The following is a 13,458-nucleotide window of genomic DNA, read 5'->3' as shown; positions in this document are numbered from 1 at the left end:
AAACAAGGCCAAGGACCCCAAAACCTCTATCCTAAGATGAATGGCCACCAAGGTCAGAACGCCATCTTGGTCAGAACGTAAAAGGTAAAAACGCAAAACGTAAAATTCACACAACCAACTTCAAAATCACCAAATCAAATTCTCTTCCTTCTTAGGTCAATTTCCACTGCAGCTAAAACTTGGCTACAGGTTTTACTGTCATATCATCTGCCTGGCTCAGGATCCATTACCATTCAATGTCTCTGTCAAACAAATTGAAACTATGGTTGTATAGCCCTCTACATCAAGATTGTGATTTTGAAGAAGGGAAATCCGAAATCCGCGAGATTTGTGGAACATAGTCGTGCTAGTTCGATTCAATAATTCTCAGGCATAGCCTCCGGGGAATTAATATATCCACCAGCCCACCAGCCCACCAGCATAATGGAAAAAGTCAAAGAAATCATATGGGTTCTGGGTCATGACTAATCCTAGTCTAATAGCACGATTAAATCATAATTTTTTTCGCTCTCACGAATTTACATTTGAGAGAAGCGAAGAATCAGATTCTGGCATATTCGACGATGTCAGACGTCAAGAGGGATTGGCTAAACTAGCTTCTTAGCCTCCAACAGTGAAAACAACTCCACATTTCAATTAAAACGCAAATTACCCCTTGGCATAACTTATATTCATCCATGGTTGAAAATAAAGGATCCGCGAAAGCGATTGGGGTACAGGGAAATCAGGTAAAAATCAAAGTGAAACATGAAACAGTTTTTTCTAAGTCTAATTTTCCACTGACATAATTCTATAAAGAACAAACGTCGGTGTCAAATGAAGATGAAACCTGAATATATATCACAGGAATAAGGTTTGGATGAAATAAGTGAAGATTCCAATGCAGGGTACGAATAGAGAATGGGGCTACCGGGTACAGGGATGGAGGGTAAAGGTAGCGACTGGTAATGGGCGAGAGTTTCTCCCTGAGACTCAAGATTGGATAGGCAAGTCCTTGGCAAAGGGATCACAAGTGGCCCACCAGTTATGCGTTGAGGGAACCGGTTATCATTCATGGCATAACTGTTAATAGACAAGATATTCTTGAAAAATTTGATCAATATGGAAGCACAGATAACAAAATGGGAAGAGTGAAGATATCTCAGAAAATAACTCTGTTAAACAGTCTCCAATGTAAAACGAAGGTTGAAAAATCGTAAAACGAAATACAAAAATAATGAATAATAGGAAAACGAAAAATGAAAGTCGTGAACAGAGCAAATATAAAAAATGAATCAGGAGGAATAAGAATAAATTAAAATTAGCCGTGTGTAAACAAGAAGAATTAAAGAAACCAAAGATAGAAACTAAAAGAAGACAACCAATAAAAAACAAAACTTGAAAGAGTCACCGTACTTGATAGTCCTTTCTATTCGGCGTAATATTGCAAGTTGGTTGCTACTTTATGTGCTATGATTTTAAAGTTTTCGCCCCTAATATGTCTAAAGCTGTACGAGGCTTTTGAAACTGGCTAAATTATTTTGTGTTCTATTTATTCTTTCCGTCTTTTATGTTTGTTTTTTCTTAATATGTAGTCGTTTTGATTGGAATTGTCTACCTTGCTTGCCGGACATCCTCAAATGACGTATTAATAGTTCATAAAAATATATTTAGGTGGGGAAGCAGGGATTTAGGCGTAGGAGGAGACTGTGCAGCTGTATTATACTCAGGCAGATACATGGGGCGGCAGCGACTACTCCCAATAGATAGGGTGCAGTTTTAAAATACATTTCGAATTATCCGTCGAACAAATATAAGAGGTTACCAAAATTTTAGGCAGTCGCCACTTTATGTGCTTATACCCTATACCCTACATATTTTGTATGTTTATTTTTATTTTTAAATATTTTTTTTAATAAGCTCTGTTCTTTTGCTTACTTCTGGGTTAATAAACATTGAAAAAAAAACTTAAAACAATTTAGTGCATACTTACAACATTTGTTTACTTATAGTTTGTTTTCAAAGGAGCAGTATTTTGACAGCAATGGGATGTTCATTTCAGTTGTTTTGGCCATGCCTTTGTGTTTTTGCTCCCTGTTTATTATCGTAAGTTATGGATATACGGCTCATAGCATCTCTCTCTCTTTCTGTCTCTATCTCTCTCTTTCTTCCTTTATTTCTCAAGGAATCTCACCATAGGTCAAAAGCATAATGCTCATAGAAAACTAGGTTCTCTTTATAATCTCTGAATTTAATGTAAAATTGAGTAAAAAAAAACTAGCGCTTTACTGAAAGCTAAGTTTTTTAGAGGGTTAAAATCGTGCCGTAAAAATCATTGATTTCATGACCGATAAAAGACTATTGAGAGCTTCAGGAATTTTGTTTTACTTTCTGCAGGCCACTGAAGGATTTTCCTATTTCAAAGGCAATCTTTAAATTAAACATTTTGAATTTACCAGGCATTCAGTAAAGCACTCTCAAAACTTAGCGCAAAAAGTATTAAGTTTTTGTTCCCTTAGGGCTCTATACTTCGGAAGAGTGTATTCCTAGTTCTAAAATTATGCAGATTTCCATGTGGCAATAGCCTTTGATGAACAACTTTAGAATTAATACGTTTAAATATTTAGAATCAGCACTAAGAATTAATTTCGTTGTTGCGCATATTTCAATCAGAACTTCGTTTTTAGAGTTTCTTTTTCTATTGACAAGGGTCAGTGTTCACTTACTGTTTGGTACTAGGAGCTCTTCTACCAAAGCTCCCTTAAATGCGAGGGAGGGTGTTACTCCCTCGTACACCTCCCTGTTTTTTACATTCAAGTTTAATATTCGTATAACAATATTATGGGAATAGTAATCATCCCTGAAAAAGTGTACTATATTTCTCTTTCTTCTTTTCAATGCTCGGGGTGGCTTATTGTATACAGACGAAACATTCGTTTGATTATCCTTCTTTTTCTTCCTTCCGGCCATAGACCTTTTTACTTCTTTAGTTTTGTCATAATAGGCCAGTTGGGTTGTAGTTTGTTTTACAAAATCGATAGCTTTTAACATGGAATCTCGATTATTAATACTTTCTTGGGGTTTTCATATTTTTCTATTGCCTTCTTCCATCCAGAAAAATCCCTCTATCAAATGACGAATATTCTGTTAACACCTGCCTACCTCATTAGGGGAGAAAACAATCTTTGCAATAAATACTGTCAGTCAACAATTGAAGAAAATGCAAGCCCATTGTAGATTTGTTGCCAAACAAACAAAAACTTCCCATTTTGGCTAGAAATTTTTCAGAAAGAGAGTTTAAATTTTTCCTTAGGAGTCGAGACGTTTTTCCGCATGTCATATTTTCCTTGATATCTTAAAGAGAGTGGCTTGTTGTATTTAAACTTTAAAAACGGTTGAGAAAGTACAATAACATTATTATCTGTTTCCATTACTGATTTTTTCTTCATTTATCCTTTCAAAAAAAGGCAGTGTGAGCTTCCTCCACCGTTTTCTAGCACTTTCACCGAACAATGTCTAGGGGGAAGGGGCAATGGATTTCTAGAAAAGGCCTTACCCCTCCACTTCGCCAATGACTAAGCCAAGAATTGTTAATGCCGTATTAAAATTAAAGAAGAAATCTTGAATGTTACTCTTTTTAAAAGAAACTTACTGATTTTACAATAACATATAAAGCAAAAGAAAGAAGAAAAAAGCTTTTAAGGTTTTAATTCTGACTCAAACACATATTTTAAAGCAGCAAATGGATGTCATCTTCAATATATATCTTATTTAAAAATTTAAACTAGACAATTTTATCAAAACATCAAATTTTCTGGTAGGATACATTTTTCAACACGAGACCTCATTTAATCTTTCGACCTAAGTTAACAGTCGACTCTAAATACTTAAAAATTAAATAAAAAAAGAAGTTTTTTTAACTGAAAGTAAGGAACGACGCTAAAACTTAAAACGAACAGAAATTATTCCGTATATGAAAGGGGCTGTCCCCTCCACAACGCCTCGCTCTTTACGCTAAAGTTTTTATTTAAAAAAAATAGAGTTGTGACAAAGTCAAACTTTAGCGTAAAGAGCGAGGCGTTGAGGAGGGGACAGCCCCTTTCATATACGGAATAATTTCTGTTCGTTTTAAGTTTTAACGTCGTCCTTACTTTCAGTTATAAAAACTTGTTTCTTTTTAATTTAATTTTTGAACGTTTTTTAATTAAGGCAGGTTTTGTTTTTGGCCCACCGTACATGAATAATTAAAACAAAATTTGCATAAAAATTTTACTTTTATTTTGTTAAATGGCTTTCTCGAAACTTGTTTAATTTTATTTACGAACGTTTTTATTAGTAATAAATATACGTAACTTACGAATTAACTTACGTAACGAAATTCTATATTCGTACATTTTTATTACGAATATTAGGCGGTTTGCCCCCCTAGTCAATACCTTGCTCTTTAAGCTAAAGTTTGAATCTTGTTCCAATTCTTTAAAAATGACCCCTTTATCACAAAGGCCGTTAATTAGAATAAATAGCTCTTATGAAAGTACTGAAAAATATTTGGTTTAAGGAGTGAGATATTGACTTAGGGGTGAACCCAATCATATACGTAATATTTTCTGTTCGTTTTAAGTTTGATGTTGCTCCTTACTTTCAGTTGATAAACTTGTTTTTTTTTTACTTAATTTCTGATTTTTTTTTTCTTTAATAATGCTGGGAAATCCGGCACCCGCTTCATAGCAATGTCCCTTCCCCCATGAAAACTTCCTTCATGGAAAGATCCTCCCATACGACCCCCCACCTACCAGAAAAAATCCCCCCCTGAAAATGTCTGTATACTTCCCAATAACCAATGCTATATGTTAACATTGGGTAAAGTTCATAACTTTCAGCCCTCCCCCCGGGGACTTCGGGGGATTAAGTCATCCTAAAAACATAGTTATCATATTTTCGACCGTGCTGAACTAAATGGCTATCTCAAAATTTTGATCGGTTTGTGCGTTGGACTTGTCCAAAGCGTTTGATAGTATTTGCCTTGCACAAGTATGACACACGTTGATTGTTTTCGGCGTTAACTGCTCAATAGTTCAATTACTCCATTTTGGTATAGTAATTCATATCTTAGGCTAAAGTCAAGTAGAGAGTTTTCAGAGAATGTTTCTGTCAGATCTGGTATTCATCAGGTGATACTGTTATCACCTTAACTGTTCAAAGCTTGTATTCACAATGGGCTCATGAGAATTGAGCCTACGTGTCTTTTTGGTTCTTCTGACGCATCATATAGTGCCTATGTCAATGATCTTTTGCTTGTAAGCCGTACTAAAACCAGATTAGTGTCCTCCGTTAAATTGATTTTTCATATGTTTCTGTTTATCTTTCACTGAATATAGAGGTGTGAATATTTAGTTTTCAGTTCAAGTCTGTTTCTGAAAGATTGAATTGTGACCTTTTTTTCCATACGTTCTGTTTAACAGATACGGTGACTAGGAATTCATGTGTGTACAATTATATCAGCCATGTGTAATCAACTTCTTAGAGATGTTAAAGGAAAGCTTAAAGTCGGTTACGCTAAGAATGTTCCTAACCGTGGCCGATACTCTCGGAAGGGTCTTGCTAAATTATATTCAGGTTTTTGTGATCATTCTGTTTTGTTTTTTACAGGGCTTTACCCGCTTCTGAAAAAAAGATCTGCAAGAGGTTCACATACTTTATTTCATATATTGTAAATTTTTGATTTACCTTCCTAGTTGGTATCGTAAAACCGCTATTGTCTGAAGATATGGTGGGGCTGATTTACTTTCATCTTTTGAGTCTTCAACTACCAAGCTGAAAGAAAATGCTGTTTTTTCATTAGGCCCTTTTCACAATTTAATACGTCTGCTCTACTAGAAATGCGATTTCTGTCGTAATATTTTTGCTCTTTTTTTCTTATTTTATTTTATTCAACTTTAGTTGTTGTATTGGGTTGGAAAAAATTATTATTATTGTTAAATCTTAGCCCAGTCCATGTGCTTTCTAGATTTAAAATCTTTATGTTCTTATTTAGTCTTCCTCTTTCTTACATATTTCGATATTTGTCTTATAGATTAACTGGCTATATCAGGCGAGTCAGATGCTTATAGTTGCTAAGCGGAAGGAGCTGGTAAATACTCGCAGTGTGAAAGTCAAAGAAGGTTGACCAAACGATCGGTCGGTGATATGGAAACAGTCGATGTTTAAAAAATGTCAAGCATTCCCTGAAGAAAAATTTTCAGTTTTTATCTCATCTTTTTAAATAATAATTTTATTTGTAATCTCAGTATTGTTCTTTTGTTGAATGCAGATTGGGAAAAATTAAGATTGAATTCGTAACTATGATTATTTCCACGAAGCAGACATAAGCTTTATACTCCCCTCTCCCTCCAGTAGTAATTACCAAAAAATAAATTTTCTGAAGTTTTTCTTTTCTTCATAAAAATGCTACGGCCTCCGCGACATTGGCACTCGAGACTACACACAGCCATAGGGGCACATTGTCTAATTCCCCCCAAGAAATCTCGTATTTTAAATTTCAAAATAAATTTGTATAATCTGTACAAATCAAAATTTCTCGGGTTTACAGTATAAGACCGTTTCAAGATAGGTGAAACTGAATTTCATCCTATTCATTTTATAGGGAGTTAAAAAAAACAACAAGGTTAGACAGAAAATGAAGCATTCCAGCAAAAGCTAAAGAGACTTTTCAATCCACCCGAGGTCTAATTGTGTTTTTTCTCAGATTTATAAGACTAAAATTAGAACAGTTATTTTTCTTTGTCAAAAAGCAATTTAGGAAAATGTAATTTCTAAGATTTCAAGTGCTCAAGAATACAGAGTACCGCAGTTAGCAGTGATGAACCCAATCTAGTAATCCTGTTTTAATCCACCTCTCATCCAATTGCTATTCTGTCTTTTTTTTTCTAGAAAAACCTACAGTCTACCTTTCACCATCATGCTTTTTCTCCCTATTAAGATAACCCGATTATATAACCTCCCGATTTTAGTTATTCTAGAACATACGATTCGAGAATAACTATAAAAAATGCCTGTAAAATTTTACTTTCAGAGAATAAGGCTTTGGCAGCAGAAAGATACCGTAGTTCTTTGATGCATATCCCCCCCGATTTTGAAATTACATTTTTTTTTTGGGGGGGGGGGATATTTTCATTGAAAAATACCTTCTTTATATGTGCATTAAAAAAATGAAAATACGACAAATTTGCCCCCTCCCCTATAGGCTGAAAAATACATTCCCCCCCTAAAAAAAAAAAGTTAATGAATTGACGCCGCTGCTTATTCTATTAACTTTAAAATAGTATTAGCGACTTTAGATTTTGCTGTTGCCATATGATGTAGCACTTTGCATTATTTAATTTATTTGTTTTTATTGACCTGATCATGTTAGCTGAAAGCTATTGTAGTGAATGAACATATTCTATGTACTTCAATTACTTAGGGGAATCAAACAACAAATAGCGACTTGCACTAGCAATAAATACAAACTAGCTTTTAATTACAACTCATAAAAATATGATCGATTTATTTGTAAGCATAGACAACCGAAAGCTTTGATTCTACAGTTTGTAGTTCTAACTTGACAGGACACTGGAGCCAATAGCTAAGCAGCTCTTCGGTATAACCAATTAGAAAATAATACTTTCTGGGTGGTAAATCTCGAGTAATAATGCCACCGATTCTAATCATATTATGCTGTCGTTTTATTATAATTTCGGATGCGAATAGATTATGCCAAGTGCCACTCATAAACTTCCTAATAAACATATCTTCCACCGCAGTTTCTGCAGATCGTAAGCCTTCCCAGAGATTACCTGAAATTAAATTTTTAAAGTGAATCATAGCTTTAAATTAAGAAAATTTAAGTAAAATTTTCAATAAACTGCTACTTCTAGTTAGGGGCTTAGGACGCTAAGCATTATCTGGAATAGGGTAAGATTCTCCTGGAAGGTTTCTAGCTGTTTCTGATTGCCAATAACTCTTTTACCTTGGCAAGGAATTACAAGAATCCCCTTTAGGTCTTAATTGTTCCTACTGTTTTACCAACGGCCAAATCTTTAGGTTTTGATCAAACAATAGGATCTAGAACTGCAGGCTATAGCAGCCAAAGTTAACATCGATTGTTGTTTTTGAAAACTTTCCAATAACAAAATCTATTTCACTGACAATGCAAAACAAACTTGTCCATGGCAGTTTTTAGTGCAGTTTTTCATAGTTCAGGCTTTTGTCTCGTTTTTAGTTTTTACATAGGGCTCTAGAGTTTAAATCATAAAAGTTTAAAACCGTTTCTAGAAAAACTGTTTCTACACTTTCTGTAGATAATTTCGACAGAGAGTAAGAAGTTCTTTTGATGATTCGGGCTAATAGTAGTGTTGTAAAGTAAAAAAAAATGGTAAGTATAATTGGTAAAATAAGATAAATTGGTAAAATAATGTACTCTCTAGGAAATGAAGGGTCAAACTGGTGTTTTGGAGTTGCCCAGTAGCTACAAGACCAGTTGAGCATTTCCTTTTAAGCATCACTTACAACTTTTAATGAATTTTTTTTATGATTCTGCTTCTTTTTGACTTAAAGAAGCTAATGTCCCTTCATCTAGTTTATCAATTTAATTAACTGTCAAGTTTATCCCTCTAGTAATTTTGTGCCTAGGGTAATACCTCAGCAATTGGACAGTGCCTGATTTTGGACGTCTATTTTGTAAAAAAAAAATGAATAAAAAATAAAATAAATTTACTATTATTTGGAAGTAAAATCATAGTAGTAATTTTTTCCCTATATCTAAACCTAAAGAAGTGTTACCCTAACAACCTCGAATATTTGAATTGCCGTATTCAGCCACATTCCTCGTATCATATATATGTTATTTTTGAATTATTCATAGAAGTACCGAATAAATAAAGAAAGAGATTTCTAACACTTTGATGACTTTAATTAACTAAACACTTGATCATAAGAGCGAAACATTCAGTCACTTTCAAAGTCATTAAGACTGTCTTCAACAGGATTTGATTGCAAATCGTGCTCCTCTCTTTCAGAATTAGATTCTGATTCAGGTGACCTCGCCTGTTTCAAAGCTCGCCCCCCCCCCAAAAGTCTTGGATATGGCCCTGAGGATTGTATATCAAATTATCCCTCCATGCTCCAATCGTATCTCCCTTAGAGCTAATGCTGTAATTATCTGATAATTATTCCAAAACAACTGCTGAAACACATGGGCCGTTAAACTAGAATAAGAATTTCTTTTAGACACTATAGTCAGTAACAATTGATTCGGTAGCAATTGGTTGATGGTTAAAAAGCAGACTAAATCTAAGGAAAGGGCACTGGGACTTTCGATTTCCAATTGACTAAGCCCCCTCCAAAGTTAATTCGACCACCCCTTCCACATGAAGCCTCTGGGAAAAAATAAATGAACAAAACACTAATACATTGAACCCTTATGGATCTTCACCATAGGTAATGCAATACGATTGTCCCTGACTTAAACAGGAGAGTAGAAATTTCAATTTCTCTTGTAATGAAAGTCTGGAATCATCCAAGGGTAAAATAGGGGGCGATTTTCCACGGAGGAGGGGTATATTCCGAGGGACTATTTTCCATGAGGGCTTCGCCGGCTTCTGGGGAAAGACGACGTGAATACAATATTTCTCTGAGATGTGAAATTTAAGACAAAAATGAGGATATTAATTCTGCTTTGGTCCTCCTCATTATTGAAAATCCAGAACATTTGGTCCCCAGTTCTTTCTCATGAGGCAACTTTAACATTTAAAGCGAATGGCTTCCAACATTCTTTTAGGAAGGCAATTGAAATTAAGAAAAATCCATAAACCTTGCTTTAAGTAGAGATACTGGAGATATTACTATAAACCCAATTGCGAATGTACAATAATTAAAAATTGATGGATTCAAAGAACATTTTTCTTCATTTTAATTTAAGATCATCTGACCACACTTTTAATGAAAATTGGGTCAGTAGACAACCCAAGTCAATCACTAAGCAGATTTCTTGCCCAATCTAATTGGTGAAGTCTTTCATTTATTCTCGCTTGTTTTTTGGTCAGTTTGATTCAGTCTTTCTTCTGCTCAGCTAGAGTTAATTCAAAAGGTTAGTCTTCCTTCTTTTTCTGAAAACTGAAGACGGCTTGGCGGAAGTCCCCGACAAAATATCTATCTCTTTCAATTTTGCTTCTTTATTTCTGCTGGCTGACATTACCCTCATTTTTCACGTCTATTCAGTTGTATTATCTTTTTCTTGTTTGTCATATGCCAATCCTGGTTGTAACCCTTACTATCTTTAACACTTCGCAGAACTAATGTAATTTTATTTCAGCTAATATTTCACAATTTTAAAATTATAATTAGCTGTACTATAATACACTTTATTGTTCTGATAATAAGAGACCCAAGTCAGGCAGACGGCCTTCTAAACCAGAAACACAGGGCTATAAACAAAACAAAAGCATATTCTATCCTTTTTCTGTTAGCCTTTTCGCGCTTTTCTCCTCTTAAATTACAAGCCGTCGTAAAATATATCAATAAAATCTGTAAGAAGCCGGTAAAATACGTAAAATACCGGTGAAATAGGTAAAATACGTAAATTACGTAAAATACCAATTTTACGGGGGTCCGTAGAATTATGGTAAAATAAGTAAAATACATAATTTTACCATGACCAATTTTACCAGTTACAACACTAGCTAATAGTAAAATTTAAATTGTATACAGGAAAATCGGAAGCTAGATATATGCAAACAATGTAGGCTAAAACTAAGGACATTATTGAAACCCAATTGGCAAAAGCCTTTAACATTCTTGGTCATGTACTTTAATTAGGGCCCGACCGATATATCGACTGGCCAATATGGGGGTCAGTGTTATTATCGGATATCGGCCGATTTTTTTATTTGTTTTATGCGCAACTTATCCAGAAGATGGTGCCAGAATTCCTCAGAAAATTTTTGCTTGTCGTATCCTTGGGGGCGGAGCCACCAGCTAAGTCTGATCTTGACGGAGAGAGCAGCAGTGGTGATTCAAATGAAGTCAAAGTATATTTGTTGTCAATACTTGTCAATTCACACCTGGTGCAGTAATGTTTGAAATGTATGGTGAGTTAAAGAACATACAACCAGAGAAGTTATTCTTGCTTGTCTCCTGGATCCCAGATACAAGCACCCAAACCCCTAAATCAAGAGGCTAAATCAGAGATAAAGATACATTTTTCTGAAGACTGAAATAAGCTTCTTATAACATTCTGACGGGATTAATAAAGTCGAATAAATTTTAAGCATTTTAGTAATACTAATAGGTGGTTACAAAAAGAAAGACAGAGTCAGAAGTTGGAAGAAACAAAGTTAGCCACTGCAACAGAAGAGGAGAAAAACTGAAAACAAAGTAGAGAAGGCACAGCAAGTTTGAATGACTACTTGTTTGTTAACACGCTTGCAACTTCAACAAGTAAGGAAGAAGTGTCGGCAGATAATACTGATCAGGAACTGGAAAGGTACACAAGTGAGGATGTCACTGACAGGAAAGAAAGGCTGTCCGTTAGAGTGGTGGCGAAATAACAGCAGTTGTTTCAAGAGACTGGCACAACTTGCTCGGAAGTATCTCTTCTGTCCCAAGCAAAAGAGTTTTCAGCACACTTGGGAGCATTTATGATGATAAAGGAAGGTCTTTGAAAGGAGAAAATTCTGAAAAGCTGTGCTTTCTACATTACAACTTGGATCCAAAGTGAATAATTGAGAACAATAGGTAAGGTTTTTTTGGAAGGAAATTTATCGGCAAACTATATCAATGCGATACCGGTATATCGGCATCAGAGCCCAAAAAATCCATAACGGTCATGCCCTAATTTTGATCTTGTGATAGCTGATAGTTAATGGAATGCTTCCATTTAGAACAATGTTCACACTGTGACCCTTTTCAGCTTCTTGCATAACTAGCTGTAAAAGTAGAGTGAATAAATACATGAGATATCGTAGGCTTATGCTATTCACGCATGGCTTCCCAGAATAACCTCTGCTGCACACCTCAAGTGATTCTGGTATGTCAAGGGCACATGGCTACCAGGTAGGCCTACATAAATTCAGTAAAAGTAACAAAGGCATTGTTAAAAGGTTTTCTTCAACAACATCCTCATTGAATGGACCACTTAAATCACTGATTATTGTGTTTTTTTTTAATAAGATTTGTTTTTATTTACCTTCTCAAGCAAACTATAATATCGACAAAAAGGATGCTACTCCACTTTTTCAAGTATTTTATAGAAATATTGTACATTAAAAAAATATTGTTGTGCAAAAAGTTTTAAGTCTATTTTATAACTGCAAACTCTGAGCAGTTCCATGTAAACAGTATCAGCACTAAAAAACCAATAGCAAGGTAGTGTTGCATAGTATCCACCATTCAGTAAGCTTTGTAAGCAGCTGCAATATTTTCCTAACACCTCTTTTCATACAGTTTTCACAAAACCATCAGTAGGCTACATTAAATTATTCAAAAGTTTCCAAAGCAAAGCTGTTAAATTTTAAAAGGATACTGTATATCCTCACTATCCCCACCTTTTCATTATCCCCAGCTAGAATTTAGCAGTTTTTTCTTGCCACCTTAACATTTTGACCTTAAAAGCAGTTTTGATAATAATCAAAAACTGCTATTAATGTTAAACATTCTATTTGTGATTTTTTCTTGTTCTAACCAAACGAATAAAACGGTTCTGACTGGCCAATTACTTGTGAATGCCACGAATTAATAAAGTTAAGCGGGCTGTAAAGATTGGCCTTGTTAATTATATCCAATAACAGTACCCATCTTAAGGCCAGCCACTAAAGCCACTTCAACATTAATCTTGTTTTATCACTTAAGACCATTTTCTGGATGATCTCTAAACAGACAATAGTCCAAAGCCATGCAGCATGTTTATATTTATGAAGCTGGCGAGGGAAGATTAGGGGCTCAGGTCCCAGGACTATTTGCATAAGTTAGGACTCTTGCCCTGGAGGTTACAAAGATCGTTCCCGTTAGAGGCACATTTTTACACCTCGCAATTGTTCTAATTAGAATTACCATCTTGATAGTTGGCTCAATGCATTAAGGTGCAGCAGGGTCTTCCAAAGGTTTTTACTTTCCTCTGTTTTAGCTTTCCGAATCACTTAGCATTTCTGATGGGGCACTTTCACAAACATTCTTTAGCGAGGTACTTGGGCTTCAGTAAGCACGCCCTAAGCTGAATAAAATATTATCAACAGTAATTCATAAGCATCCTGAATCAAACTCTGGTTTTAAAATGTTATTGGGAGTGATCACACTCATCTGACTCTTTTTTCCTAACAGACAGTAATTCTTTTTCTGAATTGGGATCTTTTTGGTTTGAAAATAGTTTAATCTTACACTAATTTTATTCAAATCTACAATAATGCAGCTAAGTTTATTGCAAATCAATTGATATCATCCTACTTA

At 34.9% G+C, this 13,458-nt stretch overlaps 2 protein-coding genes across 2 annotated transcripts in view; one reads left to right on the top strand and one right to left on the bottom strand.

The window, feature by feature from the left end:
• Window positions 1-6,260, top strand: part of pyd3 (beta-ureidopropionase pyd3) — a 61,567-nt gene extending 55,307 nt beyond the window's left edge. The window contains exons 11-12 of the mRNA XM_089099401.1: window positions 1,992-2,085; window positions 6,053-6,260. Coding sequence (XP_088955527.1) covers window positions 1,992-2,085; window positions 6,053-6,145 — 187 coding nt within the window. The 3' untranslated portion in view covers window positions 6,146-6,260. The remainder of the gene's footprint in view (window positions 1-1,991; window positions 2,086-6,052) is intronic.
• A 1,219-nt stretch (window positions 6,261-7,479) lies between these two features.
• The window catches only part of mRpS24 (mitochondrial ribosomal protein S24), a 63,943-nt gene continuing 57,964 nt past the window's right edge, over window positions 7,480-13,458 (bottom strand). The window contains exon 2 of the mRNA XM_089098634.1: window positions 7,480-7,814. Coding sequence (XP_088954760.1) covers window positions 7,525-7,814 — 290 coding nt within the window. The 3' untranslated portion in view covers window positions 7,480-7,524. The remainder of the gene's footprint in view (window positions 7,815-13,458) is intronic.

This window comes from Artemia sp. Qi Xiang Cuo, chromosome 13, assembly GCF_049724085.1.
Source record: "Artemia sp. Qi Xiang Cuo chromosome 13, ASM4972408v1, whole genome shotgun sequence".
In the NCBI taxonomy this organism is placed as follows: Eukaryota; Metazoa; Arthropoda; class Branchiopoda; order Anostraca; family Artemiidae; genus Artemia; species Artemia sp. Qi Xiang Cuo.
Note: the sequence above shows the minus strand (reverse complement) of the source record. Positions and strands in the feature narration are given on the sequence as shown.